Here is a 16,253-nt window from a genome sequence, read left to right as displayed (position 1 = left end):
CATCATTGTTCCCTTTTTGTGGAAGCCTTTGAACCTCAGCCAGCCTCCTTTTTATGAACCTGGCCTCCCAACTCCTTGTATAATGTGTCAATAGCTCAGAGCCACGCATCGTCATTGTTATTTGGGCTTTCGGGCCGAGACCCGCATCTCGTTTTGTTTCTTGCGTGGCTTTGACTGTATTGAGACAACAGCCACCAAAACAATTGTCCTGAATTTACCAGTCCTTATTATCAAAGACATTAAAATAGACATTAAAGTATTTACATTCCAAAATAAACCTATAATGAATGCTCTGGGGTTAGAGTATCTTGACATCCAGGAGCAGGCCTTGTACACAGACGTTTAGTAGAATGAAGACTGGGGATGGGCGAAGGGTCCAGACAGATCCATGGACACTCTTCCTAACAGCCCAGCGACCTGGGACCACCCCTCTTAGCCCTTTTCTACTCTGCTCTGCCTCCCAGGAGAAAGAAGACAAAGCCCACCTTCAGGCAGAAGTTCAGCACTTGCGAGAGGACAACCTGAGGCTGCAGGAGGAGTCCCAGAACGCCTCCGACAAGCTGAAGAAGTTCACCGAATGGGTCTTCAATACCATAGACATGAGCTAGGGCAGGCTGAGGTAGACAGGAGAGAGGGCCCCGGAGAGCCTCTAGTGAGGTTGGGAAGCCCCGTAGTCGTGCCATTGAACACATTCTCAGAGCGCCCTCCTCAGCTTCCTACTTGCCCTCTTTCCGGGAGTGCACAGCAATTGCAGATCAACAATCATTATCTGCCTTTTGTAGAAAAGAAAAAAAGTAAAAATTTTAAAAAGTAAAATAAAAGTTTAACTGCTAAAATGTGAATGTCTTTATTTTTTTGCACAATATCTTTATCTGTTACGTATTTAAGAAGAAACTGGGCCTAGGACCAGGGTCCCCCTAGCCCATCTGCCTCTAATTCTATCAGCTCTTTCTTAACTATTTCAGGTAACCCAAGCTTTCCCTCATTATCCTGACAAACGTCATTGTTCCTAGGAAAATAAAAGTTTTTAAGAATTGTTTATTTGGTGAGGGGGATTTCCTTACCTTCGTTCCTAAAATGCCTGGGGAGGGAGGTACTGTTAGCCTCTCTTGAATGACTTGTGCATGAGCTGGGCAGTTTGTACCTGTCTTACAGAGATTAGCAGGGTCGGGGTTATTTAACAACAGCAAGTCAGCGAACCAGAGAGAAGAGATAGTGCCTGTGGGCCACGCCCCTTTTCAGTCCTACATGGTGACATCACTCCCTCCTTCCTCTCCCCAGGGAGATGGTCCCAGGTGCTGTGTGCTCCTCAGATCCAGAGCCCCTTTTGGTTTGACTTAAGTGAGTCCCACCAAATTGGAATCAGCCTCTCTACAGTTTCCTGGCTCCAAACTAAAATATTATTTTTCAAATAAATGCATTTTGCTCAAAAGTATAGTTTTGTATGAAAGTGTGGCAAAATTGTATTTTTGGTTCACTCAAAATGACCCTATTAATACATCCTACTCTCCAAAGCAAGATTTCACCAGTATCTGTTACTAGGAAAAGTGAATGTTAAATTGTGAATTTTAGTACTTGCTTGTTAGGAGCAATGACTGTGATAATGGAATGGGCTTTTGAAACCTGCATGTCCTACTGTGCAATTTAAGCACGGCATTTTCTGCATCCTTTTGTAGCCACCCAAAGGATTCTGCTGCAGAAATGGTTGATGTGCTATTTTTCCTGTCTAGTGATACAACTGCTTTGGGCCCCTGGCCATTGTTTAAGGCCCTCAGTCCTGCAGAGCACAGACACTGGGTGCACCAGTGTTGAGGGGCCCCAGGGGAGCCCCTGGGGACCCTGTTTCTAGCCTTCATAACTGTCAGTGAACTGACACCTGTGCCCCATCAGTGGCAACTCTGGTCTAAGGGGGAGCATTCAGCAATCTAGTGTCATCTGCTTGGATGTTCCCTGCCCCAAGTAATCCCAACTCTTTCCTCTCTTCATCCCTGAAAGACACAGGATGGATTTTCCTCTCTTGTCTCCCCACCCCCACCACCAGATTTTTATGCTCTAGTTTCATCCATGATTGTGATTTCTCCATGGGATTTTTTTTTTTTTTCTGGTGACATTTCTATCATGGAAATAGGAAGATCTCAGAGTGCTTTGTAAAGATCTCAATTGTCTCTTTCTCTGTTTGACTTATATGAAGGAGATTGTACATTGCCTGATATCTCTTTGTAAATGGGAACTAGCACTGACATCCAAGCATTCTGAAGGCTTGCTTATCCTTCTGAGTTTAGTTTTTATTTTGTTTTACATTTTGTTTGGGGACTTGGGGCAAGCTATTTATTAGAGTTTTGCAACAGAGTTCTTGTTTGAAGCCTTTAAAGACTACTTGTAAAATTCAAACAATAAAATTCATTTTAAACGCTCTTTTAAAACGCATTGGTATTATTGCTTTTTCTTACTTGAAAAACCACCCCGTTTTCTTATTCGAAAGACCACCCAGTAACTCACTGACCATCTTTGCATCCTGATCTTTTCATCAGGCTCCATTAATACTAAAGACAATTCTTGAAAGTTTCTGTCCCTTTTAGAATTTTAATAAGCTTTTTTTGCTCTCTGTTTACATGTCCATAGAGAATTCCTAAGTTGCCTTCTCTGCTTATGGTTTAATATTTGCAGAGCACTTTATAATTAGTTCTCTCTTCATTATCCATGTGTGGATTTGCCATAACAACATTGTCATTTCCTGAGACCAGCACATTTTTGGATTGGCTCTACTGTGTCCCCCAACTCACGATGTTAGATGTTATGTGCTCAGGGAATACAAATGCCAGTTAATATTAGGCTGTGCAAAATATAATTAGAAAAGTTAATCTACTGAAAAAATAATCATGCACTCCAAAGCCAAACAGAACAACATTTTAAAATCTACCACGTCACTGTTCCTCTCCAGTGGTGCAGCTAATTGAGAGCTTACAGTCGAGTTTCTTTTTTTTTTAATTTGGTTCAGCAATTCTACAAATTCTAGAATTAACACAGGGTAAGAATGGATGCCACAAAATACACTGATTAGCAAGCTAACAAGGTCTGTTTAGACCATGATTCTTACCTGGTTTGGAGGGTTTTTATACATTCTTTCCGAAGGGCTTGGGCATTGGTTTGGCAGTCCCTGGGAGAAGGTGTCATTGGCCTGTATTGATGGAGGATAGTCATTCAGGAGTTGACTGGAGGGGCCAATTGGTTGCACCCCACATCTTCAGGTTATAAACAGATTGGGTTGGGTTGGATTAATAACTCTTCCGATAGGGATAAAAATGATAGTCCAAAGGAAAAGGAAATAGGCCCAGCAAGCTTAAGTCATTTGCCTCTAGTTAAATGCAGAACGCTGACTGAAAAGATTCCAACCTCACAGTAGATATATTCCAGCAATAATCTGGTGCTGCTTCCCTAAAATGAACAAATTTGAGATTAAAGTACAAGATGGCACCTTGGTCAGAAACACACATAACCAGTAATGACTTGGGCATTGTTAAACATGATCTATGTTATTTTAGAAGAATGATACCACAGTAATCTTGGATACCTTTTCCCTATATGAATTATGCCACTAATGACTTGTCCATATGGAATTATCACACTCGGATAAAAAAAATAAACATTTAGACTGGGACTCAAATCCCATCCATTATGTAGCAGCGTGTCTAGGTAAATTACCGAATCTCTTTGAGCTTGGTTTACTCATCTGGTAAAATAGTAACAGCCTCATATTTGTTTTAAAGATTAAATGAGATCATATGTGTAAAGCCAGTGACTGAGAAATTGAACACACACAAACTTGCTTCCCTTGTCCTCCATCTCCAATATGTTAAGGCTTTTATACTGTTTTTCTAGGAGAGCTCTGACATATTAATAAAGTTTGGGTAGAAGAGCCCGGAGGAGCTCATTCACTCTGCTTAATATCAGTCAGGTGCTTTTAAGCCTTTGCTCTATATTTTAGAACAGTAACTCTCAAACTTGAGCTTGCATCAGAATTGCCTGAGGGTTTGTTAAAACACAGATCACTCGGCCTCACCCCCAGGATCTGTGATTTAGCAGATTTGGGATGGGAACTTAGAATTTATATTTTCTGCAATTTCCCAGGTGATGATTTAGAAGCAGGGCTTTTGGAGAATAGGTTAACAGGACGATATCCATACCCATTAATAGTTAAAAGAAACAGACACTACAGTGCAAGGCACTTAGCCATATCCACTATGTCCAGATACCTGAATATTATTTTGACAGGTGAAGGGATGGAAAAAGATATTTCATGCAAATAGAAAGAAAAAGAAAGCTTGGGTACCCACACTCAGACAAAATAGACTTTAAAACAAAGAATGTAAAAAGAGACCCTAAAAAATGACATTACATAATGATAAAAGGGTCAATCCAAAAAGATATAATTGTAAATATCTACATAACCAACATAGGAGAACCTAAGTATATAAAACATATTAAGGACACAAAGGCAGAAATTAACAATAATACAGTAATAGTTGGGGACTTTAATACCCCATTTACTTCAATGGATAGATCATCCAGACAGGAAATAAATATGGAAATAATGGCCTTAAATGTCACATTACAACAAATGGACTGAATAAACATTTATAGAACATTTCATCGCCAAACTGCAGAATACTTATTTTTCTCAAGTGTACCTGGAACATTTTACAGGACAGATCACAAAATAAGCCTCAACAAATTCAAGAAGATTAAAGTATATCAAGCACATTTTCTGACTACAATGGCATGAATCTAGAAATCAACTACAGGAAGGAAACTAGGAAAAACACAAATACGTGGAGATCAAACAATATGCTACTAATCAAGCAATGAATCAAACAGGAAATTAAAACCTACCTTGAGACGAATGAAAATGAAATTACAACTTTCCAAAAATTATGGGATATAGCAAAAGCAGTTCTAAGAAGGAAGTTCATAGTATACAGGCCTACCTCAAGGAACAGGTAAAGTCTCAAACAATCTAACTTGACACCTAAAGGAACTAGAAAAAGAACAAACAAAAGCCAAAGTAGAAGGAAGGAAATAACAACGATCAGAATGGAAATAAATGAAACAGACTAAAAAACAATAGGAAAAATCGGTAAAACTAAGAGGTGGTTCTATGAAACAATAAATAAAATTGACAAACCTCTAGCCAGATTCATCAAGAAAAAGAGATAAATAATATATAAATAAATAAATAAAATCAGAAATGAAGGAGAAGTTACAATGACACCACAGAAATACAAGGGATCAAAAAAGAATACTATGAACAATTATATGCCAAAACATTGAACAACCTAGAAGAAATAGATAAATTTTTAAAACACAACCTACCAACACTGAACCAAAAAGAAACAAAATCTGAATAGGCCAATTACTAATAACAAAATTGAAGCAGTAATAAAAAACTTTCAACAAACCAAAGTCCAGGACCAGATAGCTTCATAGGTGAATTCTACCAAAAATTTAAAGAAGAATTAATAGCTATCCTCCAACTATTTCAAAAAATTGAAGAGGAATAAGTGCTTTCAAAGTCATTCTATGAGATCAGCATCACCCTGGTCTCAAAACCAGACAAAGTTACTACAAAAAGAGAAAATTACAGGCCACTATTCCTGAGGAATATAGATGCAGAAATTCTCAACAAAATATTAGCAGTCCGAATTCAACAAGACATTAAAAGGATCATACACCGTGATCAAGTGGGATTTATTCCACGCATGGATGGATGATTCAATATCCGCAAATGAATCAACATGATACACTACATTCACAAAACCAAGGATGAAAATCATATGATCATCTCAATAGATGCAGAAAAAGCATTTGACAAAATTCAACAACCATTTATGATAAAAATTCTTCAACAAAGTTGTAAAAGGAACATACCTCAACTTAATAAGGGCTATATATGAAAAACTCACAGCTAACATCATAGTCAACAGTGAATAGCTGAAAGCTTTTCCTCTAAGATCAAGAACAAGACAAGGATGCCCACTTTCACCACTTTTATTCAACACAGTATTTGAATTCTAGCCACAGCAACTAGATTAAAAAATAATAATAAAAGGCATCCAAATTAGAAAGGAAGAAGTAAAACTGTTACTATTTGCAGATGATATGATACTATATATAGAAAATCCTAAAGACTATCAGAAAAAATATTCGTCTTAATAAATGAATTCAGTAAAGTTGCAGGATACAAAATTGATATACAGAAATCTGTTGCATTTTTATGCACTAATAACAAACTATCAGAAAGAGAAATTAAGAAAATGATCCTATTTAAAATTACAGCAAAAAGAATGAAATACCTTGGAATAAATTTAACCAGGGAGGTGAAAGACCTATCCTCTGAAAATTTAAGACATTGATGAAAGAAATAGAAGAAGACACAAATGGAAATCTATACTGTGCTCAGGGATTGGAAGAATTAATATCCTTAAAATGAATCTACAGATTCAATGCAATCCCTATCAAAATACCAATTACTTTTTTCAGAGAACTAGAACAGATAATCCTAAAATTCATTTTGCACCATGGAAGACCCTGAATAGCAAAAGCAATCTTGAGAAAGAAGAGCAAAGTTGAAGGTATCACACTTCCTGATATCAAATTATACCACAAAGCTATAGGAACCAAAAGACTATGGTAGGGGCACAAAACAGACACATCAATAAAACAGAATCGAGAGCCCAGAATTAAACTCTCACTTATATGGTAAATTAATCTAAGACAAAGGTGGCAAGAATATACAATGGGAAATGATAATCTCTTCAATAAATGGTGTTGGGAAAACTGGATAGATACATGCGAAAAAAAAGAAAAAGAAACTGGATTCATATACAAAAATAAACTCAAAATGGATTAAAGATTTGAATGTAAGACCTGAAACCACAAAACTCCTAGAAGAAAACATAGGCAATAAACTCTTGGACATTGGTGTTTGAATTTTTTTTTTTTTTTTTTTGGATATGTCTCCTCGGGCAAAGTCAACAAAAACAAAGATAAACAAATGAGACTACATTGAACTAAAACGCTCCTGCACAGCAAAGGGAAGCATCAACAAAACGAAAATACCTACTAATGGGAGAAGATATCTGCAAATGATGTATCTGATAAGGGGTTAACATCCAAATTATATAAGGAATTCATAAAACTCAACATCAGAAAAACAAACAATCCAATTAAAAAATAGGCAGAGGACCTGAATAGACATTTCTGTAATGAAGACACACAGATGGCCAATAGTCATATGAAAAGATGCTCAACATCACTAATCATCAGAGAAAGTGCAAATCAAAACCACAATGAGATACATCCCCTTCCACCTGTCAGAATGACTACAACAAGTAAGTGTTGGCAAGGATGTGGAGAAAAGAGAATCCTCGTGCACTGTTGGTAGGATTATAAACTGGTGCAGGCACTACGGAAAAGAGCATGGAGGTCCCTCAAAATTTAAAAATAGAAGTACCGTATGACCTAGCAATTTCATTTCTGTGTATTTATCCAAAGAAAACAAAAACACTAATGTGAAAATACATGTACCTGTATGTTTATCATAACATTATTTATCATAGCCAAGATATGGAAACAACCAAGGTAGGTGTCCATTGATAGATGAATGGATAAAGAAGATATGGTGTGTGTGATACACACACAATGGACTATTACTCCTCAATAAAAAAAAGACTGAAATCTTGTCAATTGTGACAACATGGATGTACCCAGAAGGTATTATAAGTGAAATAAGTCAGACAGAGAAAGACATATAAGTGAAATAAGTCAGACAGAGAAAGACAAATACCATGTATGATTTCACTTATATGTGGAATCTAAAAAATCAAGATAAACAAACAGAAACAGACTCCTAGATACAGAGAACAAACTGATGGTTGTCAGAGGGATGGGGGTTGGGGGGTTGGGTGAAAAGGGAAAGGGAAAGAAGAGTGACAAACATCCAATTACAAAATAAATAAGTCATGGGCTATAATATACAGCATAGGGAATGTAGTCAATAATATGATAATAACCTTGTGTGGTGACAAATGGTTACAAGACTTGTGGTGATCCCATCGAAAGGTATATAAATGTCAAACCACTATGTGGTACATACATCCAAAGCTACTATGATATTGTATATCAACTATACTTTCAAAAGGTCAATAAAAAATGAATAAATAAGAAATGTTTACCTGACTCCTTCTGCTGCATAACAACCCATTTTTTTCCTGCTTTTGTACAGAGAAAAGGGAAGAGTTGCTTATCCTCTTTATCCTTTAGATAAATTTCAGCTCAGACTTGAAGACCACTGGCTGTCTTTTCTGAGAAGATCATTGAAACCTTGGTTTTAGTTTCTACTGCTTTGGCCCATTATTGTTCTCCTTTCTGAAGATCTCCCACCTCTCCCCGTGCCTGCCAGCATTCTGCTCCCTTGATTCCTTGTCAGATTAGCCTTTCCGGTCCTCCATCCTTGCAAATCCAACATCTCCTTCTGTCTTGCCTTTCACACCTCAGACCCAATAGAGCTTTCACCGTCCCCTTTTTTCATTACACCTCTCATTGTACGTTTGCAGTCATGCTTGCCTTCTGTCCTGTGAACTGCACATCTCAAATTTCCTTCCATTACTTACTCTAAATGAGCACCTCTCCTTATGCCTCTTAAACAGCTCCTCTACCAGGCATAGCCCCGCCTTTAAACATATGAAGCTCATTTTATCCTTCCATTTGTATTCTCATGATCCATTTTCAACCTGAACGATCTCCCAGACAAAAAGATACCCTTTGGTACCTTACTCTTTAGATACATACATTCCTTAGGGGATCTCATCATATGTTCTGGGGATGTATCTATCTATCACTCATTTTCCTTAACTAAAGTGCTGTGTTCTCTTAAATGGGCTGATCTCCCTACACGTTTTTTCAGATCTTGTTAGTACTCCTCTGAATCTCCCAATGAGTCCACCCAGACACATCTCTCCTGTGCATTTCTATAATTCACCATGTAAGGAAAGCATCACAAAATGGCTCTCCACCAATGCAATCCATCTCCTTTGGCAAAAGGATAAATGGCTTGGGAGGGTATGAGTTTTCCACGTCAGCACTGGCACCTCCGCTTCCCTACTGCCTTACATACTCCCAGCTCACTGTACACATTCACATAACCAGCCTGATAGGTGGATATTTCAGTTGGTAGCCTCTGGAACCCATCACCAATCCAAGGGAACCCATTTCCTTCACCAGCCTCAGCCCCCATCTCTCTCTCTCTCACACACACACACACACACACACACACACACACACACTTACACACACACTTCTATCACATCTCCACCCTCACCTACCCTGTGTTCCTGGAAGTGAAAGCTCTTAGAAATATTTAAGAAAGGAGTTTTATTTAAGTTCAAGTAGCAAACTAGAAGTGACTAATAAAGTTGCCTGGAGGTGGTCCTTAGTCACTCCATCTTAGGGAAGAGGTAGGATGGATTTGTAACTGATCTAGCAATTTTTCTCAAGAGCTTAAGGGTGTTTGAATAGATACTTCTCTTAAGCAGCTTACATATTGTTCTTAAAACAATGAATATGCTTAGCAAACTCTTTTGTTTTAGTTGGTACAAAGATAAATTCAGCCCAAATTAATGAGGCTATGCCTATTACAAGATATGCTGTAAATGTCGTCTATCTTAATATTAAAGATTCCAACTGGAACAGGACTACGACTTCATATGGGCACTAGGAACAAGCAATTCTACCCCAAAAGAGAAAAGACCTGGTGGGGCGTAGGAAGGGCAGTGGATATAGAGTCACCACCATCTTTAAGTATTTGCTACACCATGTTGTGAAGGAGGAACCGGCTCTGATCTCTGTGGTTCTGACTGGAACTCTCTTCTTTCTGTTTTGGTTACTGAAAACAGTGACCAACTTTGAAATCCACACAAAAATGGAATCCAGGAATGCGAGTTGCAGGAAACAGCCTTTTGTCTCTGAGGTAGTTGATCAATGGTGATTAGGTGGTTTCCTGGGCTTGAAGCCAAGAACTGAGTTAGACCCGGAATCACTTTACAAAAATGCCATCATTTCACTTGTTCTAGTGGACTCTTGCTCTTTTTGAATAAACTTGGAGTCGTGAGTCACGGACTCAAGATGGAAAGGGACCTACCTTTAAAAATTACACATTTACCCCTCCACCCCACCCCAAGCCCAGGATTCAATCTCTTCGTCATCATCCAGCCATGTGTTTAGCCACCTGGGTTTGAGCACATTCAGTAATGGGGAACTCACAACTTCCTGAGGCAGCACATTTTATCTTTCATCTTTTAAGTCCTTCCTTTTATTCAGGGAAAATCCATTTCCCTTTAATTTTTGTAACTACTCCCAGTCCTACCCCTTCAATTTATATAAACAAATATAAATTTTTCTTCCCAAGTAATAATCATCAATATATGGGAAAGTAGTTGAAAAATACCAAATCTTTCCAATGTTATTTCTTCCCCAGGACAAAAATTCCCTCTTCTTTCAACTTCTCCTCATGTGTCATGGATTACAGCCCTTTCTCCACAATTATATAATCACATATAATAGATATTAAAGGCATGATTGCTTTACCTGCACTGGCCCATTGAGTCCTCACAATGGTCTTATGAGGTGGATACTATTATTGTCCACATTTTGCAAAATAGGAAACTGATGTCAAATAATTTGTTTGCAGTTAAATAGCTGGTAAATGGGAGAGCTGGGATTCAAACATAGGCCTTCGGTTCCAGAGCCAATACTTAATCTATACTTTCTCAATCATATTGGTCCCAACCTCTAGGTCCACTGCATGGCCTGGTTGCATGGATCCTCGCTGAAGGGACCTAGACAGTGAGCATCCTGGACCCTGGGTCGTAAATGGGGTGGGCGGGGGCCAGGGAAAACACCTGAAAGTGTACCTGAAGGTCAGAGGACTAGGAGGAAGCCACCTCTTTGGGGGCCCCTTAGCAGACAGGGGGGTTGAAGTGCTTTAACATTCTCTCTCATACAATACAGATGTTCTCTCTATGAATTTCAGTTCAAGAAAACATCTGCTCCATCTAATCCCGGGCCAAACCTGAAGGTCTAAAAGGCTTTGATCCAGGGGTTCCTAAACATAAGCACCACTTAGAGAGGTTGTTTAAATTTCTATTCTTTGGCTCTAGACTCAGAAGTTCGGCATTCACAGGACTGGGGTGGATTATAGAATCTTTATTTTAATAAGCACCCCAAATGTTTATGACATGGATGTTTCCTGAACCAGTTTCTTTGAGAAACTCCACCCTAAGCTTTTAAAAGTCCCCGGACAGCTGTTCTGAGCCAGGGAGCAGCAAGTTAAGGCAAGGTATTATAGGTGAAGGTGTTGTCTGGCTTGAGATACCTAGATATTAATACTTTGCTACTCTCCAGTAGGTGGAAAATGGCTGGCTGAGCCCAGCTGGTCGGCGGGGTTCTCTATGAGAGAAGAGTACAGTTGCCATTTGAGGAGCCATTTACTCGGTGGCTGATAATTCTCAGCCTCACCCTATTCTATACCCAGGTTTTCCTTTTTTTAACCAAGAAGCACTTACTTACTGAAAGCCAATTCTGTGCTTCAAAACCAATTTCTAAATATTGTATATAACACTTTTCCCTCCTTAGGATAAACTGCAATAATGTTAATTTTATGCTTCCGTCGAATCAGAGCTCATTACTGATGTTGCTGTAATATCCTGCTACCAGCTCTGTACCCTGTCAGTGATCAGGTAGGAGTCATGGCCTTCAAAGCTGGTCACTGTTTTCAGGAGCCAAAAGATAAAGATGAGAGTTCCAGTTTATACTTCTAAGCCCACCTTTCAGGAAACTGTGCCCAAAGTCCTTGCAGTCTGCTTGGTAAAGAAACAGACTGAGAGAAACAAACAAACAAACAGCTAGCTCAGCTCCCAACTGTAAACCCAGGCAAAAGCACCGATGCCTCCAGACTGCCTGTCGAGGCTGCAGCACGGCACCTGCGAGTCAGTGTTCCTGTTCAGGCCCCCCTCCTTTAGCCAGCGTTCTGGTGTTGATGGCTACCTAAACTACAGACATACTTCAGAGATACGGTGGCTTCAATTCCAGACCACCACAATAAAGTGAGTCATAACTTTTTTGCTGGTGTCAAGCCCAGAGTCACAGAGAGAGGAATAGACCCCACCTCTCCAAGAGAAGCTTGTCAAAGAACTTGCACTATCTTAAATCTCCCACATCCAGCCTCTTCTCTGGTTCCCACATGATCAGAGACATTCTACCCTCACAGACGCCCAAATCCTTAATCAAGACTAGAATACCAGGTTCTGATTCAAGATGATGATGTAGGAAGAGCCTGAACTCGCTTCCTCCCATGGACACAACAAATCTACAGCTACATACGGAATAGTTTCCTCTGAAAGAAACCCAAAAACTAGCTGAGCAACTCCTACACGTTGGATGAATGAGAATAACCCACATCAAAGTGGGAAGGAGAAACCTGAGACATAATCTCTCCATAAACTCTATCCCCGGTGTGGTATAATCGGGAACAAACACACACCTGAGCTTCTCCCTAAGGAGTAAAGTTTGAACTCTACATTCGGCACCCCAACTTTGAAGACATCCACCTGACAGACAAGCCCCCAAAACATCTATCTTTGAAAGTCAATGGGGCTGTGTCCAAGAGACCCACAAGGCTGTATATCAAACTAAGAAATAGTTCTTAAAGAGCTTGCCCATGGAGACCCCCGCCAGGGCCCAGGACAGAGGCAGCAGCTGGAAAGCACCCGCCTTTCAGTTAAAAAGCCTTATTTGCTGACCTTAAAGTGTCGGCCTGAGGAGCAGGCATCTAATTTAACACACATCTAGGGGCCCAGTGGAATACTTTCCAAAGAGGGAGGCCAGCAGGCACCATCTTTGCCCTCTCCTCTGCGTCATTCCAGCTCATCGGTATCTCCCAGAAAGGACCTTGTACTCTCATCTGACACCCCAATTGTTGTGGCTTCTGCCCAAGAGACACTTCTACATTGCCTGGCTCTGGTGGTCAGCGGGGATTTATGCTCTTGGGCTCAACAGAATTGTAACAAATGGAGAAAGAGTTCTTAACACTCTCTCCCATGCCGAGGGCACAGCAGAGAGGCAACAGAGAGAAGCACCCAGTATTTCTGTGAAAAGAGACCTATTAGCTTATTTTCATAGCTGTGGCCTGAGGAGCAGGCCTCTAATTAAACACACATAAGCTTCTAATTAAATACACATCTAGGAGCAACTGTAATCCTCTCCAAAGACTTTGGAGGGTGGGTGCTATCTTCACACTTTCCTTCTGCCATGCTTCAGAGGACTGCTATCTCCTGGGAAACATGCACAGGCCTGTGGTATCCTGGTTTTATGTCTGGTGCCCTGGGTTTTGTGGCTGCCACCCAGGGGATGCCCCTTGATCAGCTGGTTCCGGTGGTCAACAGGACTGTTCACAAGTTCAATGGGATGGTAGCAAAGAAAGAAACAGTTCTTAACTGCCTATCATCCCAGGGCTCAGTGCAAAGAAAGGAGAGAGAGATGCTTATCTCCCAGTCCTCCCCTGAGAGGTATACTTGCATACTTTAAAAGCTTCTGCCAGAGGTCTGGTTTACAATCATCCTGAATCTAGGTGCTGACTGAGATATTCCCATTTGGGACACTGGCAAGTCTTGGCACACTCTCAACTACTGGAAACCACTAAGAATAAAGTAGACTCCTTGGACAATCACAAAGTTTCGAGAACACCATCTTTGGAAAGTATTTCACTAGGCCACTACATGTGTATTAAATTAAATGCCTGTACCTCAGGTCAACACTTTTTAGATCCCTATCAAAATTCCAATGGCATTTTTCAGAAAACTAGAACAGACAATCCTAAAATATGAATGGAACCACAAAAGACCCTGAATAGCCAAAGCAATCTTGAAAAAGAAGAACAAAGCTGTCTGGAGGCATCACATCCCTAATTTCAAACTATATTACAAAGCTATAATAATAAAACAGTATGGTACTAACATAAAAACAGACAACATAGATCAATGGAACAGAATAGAGAGCCCAGAAATAAACTCATGCATATGTGGTCAACTAATTTATGACAAAAGGCCAAGAATGAACAATGGGGAAGGGACAATCTTTTCAAAAAATGGTGTTGGGAAAATTGGATCGCTACATGCAAAAGAAAGAAACTGGACCACTATCTTATACCATACATAAAAATAACTCAAAATGAATTAAAGACTTGATTGCAATACCTGAAATCATAAACTCCTAGAAGAAAACATAGGCAGTAAGCTCTGTGACATTGGTTGTGGCAATGATGATTTTTATATTTGACACCAAAAGCAAATGCAACATAAGCAAAAATAAACAAGTGGGGCTACATGAAACTAAAAAGCTTCTGGACAGCAAAGAATCCATCAACAAAATGAAAAGGCAACCTACCAAGTGGGAGAAAATATTTGCAAATCATATATCTGATAAGGGATTAATATCCAATATATATATATATATATAGAACTCATACAACTCAATGGCAACAAACAAAACAGAGTCTGATTTAAAAATGGGCAGAGGATCTGAATAGACATTTTCCCAAAGAAGACATACACGTGGCCAACAGGTACATAAAAAGATGCTCAACATCACAAGTCATCAGGGAAATGCTAACAAAAACCACAGTGAGATATCATCTCACACTTGTTAAAATGGCTATTATTAAAAAGATAAGAAGTGCTGGTGAGGATGTGGAGAAAAGGAAATCCTCGTGCACTGTTGTGTTGCTAGGAATGTAAATTGGTGCAGCCACTGTGGAAAACATTGTGGAGTTTCCTCAAAATAAAACTACCTTGTGATACAGCAGTTCCACTTCTGGGTATTTAGCCAAAGGAGATAAAGGATAGAAAATATCTTGAAAAGATACCTATACCTCCCTGTTCACTGCAGCATTATTTACAATAATAGCCAAGACATGGAAGCAACCTGACGTCCATTGATGAATGAATGGGTAAAGAAAATGCAGTGGATGTGTACATGTATATATGTATATATACATATGTGTGTGTGCACACACATAGACAATGAAATATTATTCAACCATAAAAAGGTTATCCTGCCATTTGCAACAACATGGATAGACCTCGAGGGCATTATGCTGAGTGAAATAAGTCAGCAAAAGACAAATACTGTATGATCTTTTTATGTGGAATCTAAAAACAAAAACAAACGACCCCCACAAAAGTTAGATACATTGAACAGATTGGAGATTGCCAGAGGTGAGGGGCAAGGGAAATGAGTGAAGGTGGTCAAACGATAGAAACTTCCAGTCATAAAATAAATAAGTCATGAGAATGTAATATACAGCATGGTTATCGTTAATAATATTATATTGCATATTTGAAAGTTGCTAAGAGACTAGATCTTAAAAATTATCATTAAAAAGTTTGTAAGTATGTGTGGGGACAGATGTTAACTAACTTATTGTGTGATCATTTCAAAATGTATGCCAGTATTCAATCGTTGTTCATCTGAAACTAATATAGTGTTATAAGTCAATTGTATCTCAATTTTAAAAAAGACTAGAATGCCAGAAGTTTCATCAGGATCCATAAGAAACATGAATACTAAGGTCACCTGAGGACAGTTACCCCATTCATCATGCAGTCATGGGGGAAAGGGCAGATGCCCTTTTCAACTTCTCTGTGGACCACGAGCCCCACTGCTTCTGACTCCTTTCATGCCCCTCTCCCCCAACCACATGTCTGAGGTTCACCAGATGATAAACTCCCTTCCATTTCTATTGTCAGATGGTCTGAGTGCCATGGTGTGCCATCAGAAGAGAATGGCAGAAGAAGACAACAGCAAACTTCATCCCAGCCCCTCTTTCCACTAAGACCAAGAATCTCCACCCAAAAACCCTGACAGAAGAAGACAATTGTTTCAGGTCACTGGAAGGCCTCCAACCCTGAAGGACCAAGAAGGAGCTGGCTGCCTAGGTTCTCAACTCATTTCTGAGAATGTAGGGTTGGCTATATATTCGGGGCAGCCCTTATGACCTCCAAAAGACCATCTAAGGGCTACCAGAGAAAAGTAAGCAGTACAGTCAGGAGGTAGGTGGTGGGCAGTCCTAGCCAGCAGACAGTGTCAGCTCTGAGGCAGAAAGCCAGCAGCCGAAGCTCTAGGGAAAGTCCCCTAGGTGCCTC

At 39.7% G+C, this 16,253-nt stretch overlaps 1 protein-coding gene across 14 annotated transcripts in view; it reads left to right on the top strand.

The window, feature by feature from the left end:
- SIPA1L1 (signal induced proliferation associated 1 like 1) overlaps positions 1 to 15,873 on the top strand; it is a 348,723-nt gene extending 332,850 nt beyond the window's left edge. For 12 of the 14 annotated variants that reach the window (XM_033107746.1, XM_033107752.1, XM_033107747.1 and 9 more), the window contains one exon: positions 465 to 2,417. In XM_033107746.1, the coding sequence (XP_032963637.1) occupies positions 465 to 608 (144 nt within the window). In that variant the 3' untranslated portion in view covers positions 609 to 2,417. Of the gene's footprint in view, positions 1 to 464; positions 2,418 to 15,857 lie in introns of those variants that run through there. The other 2 variants (XM_033107759.1, XM_033107756.1) reach the window with 2 other exon arrangements.
- Positions 15,874 to 16,253: the final 380 nt, after the last annotated feature.

Source organism: Rhinolophus ferrumequinum, chromosome 6, assembly GCF_004115265.2.
Source record: "Rhinolophus ferrumequinum isolate MPI-CBG mRhiFer1 chromosome 6, mRhiFer1_v1.p, whole genome shotgun sequence".
Classification (NCBI taxonomy): domain Eukaryota; kingdom Metazoa; phylum Chordata; class Mammalia; order Chiroptera; family Rhinolophidae; genus Rhinolophus; species Rhinolophus ferrumequinum.
Note: the sequence above shows the minus strand (reverse complement) of the source record. Positions and strands in the feature narration are given on the sequence as shown.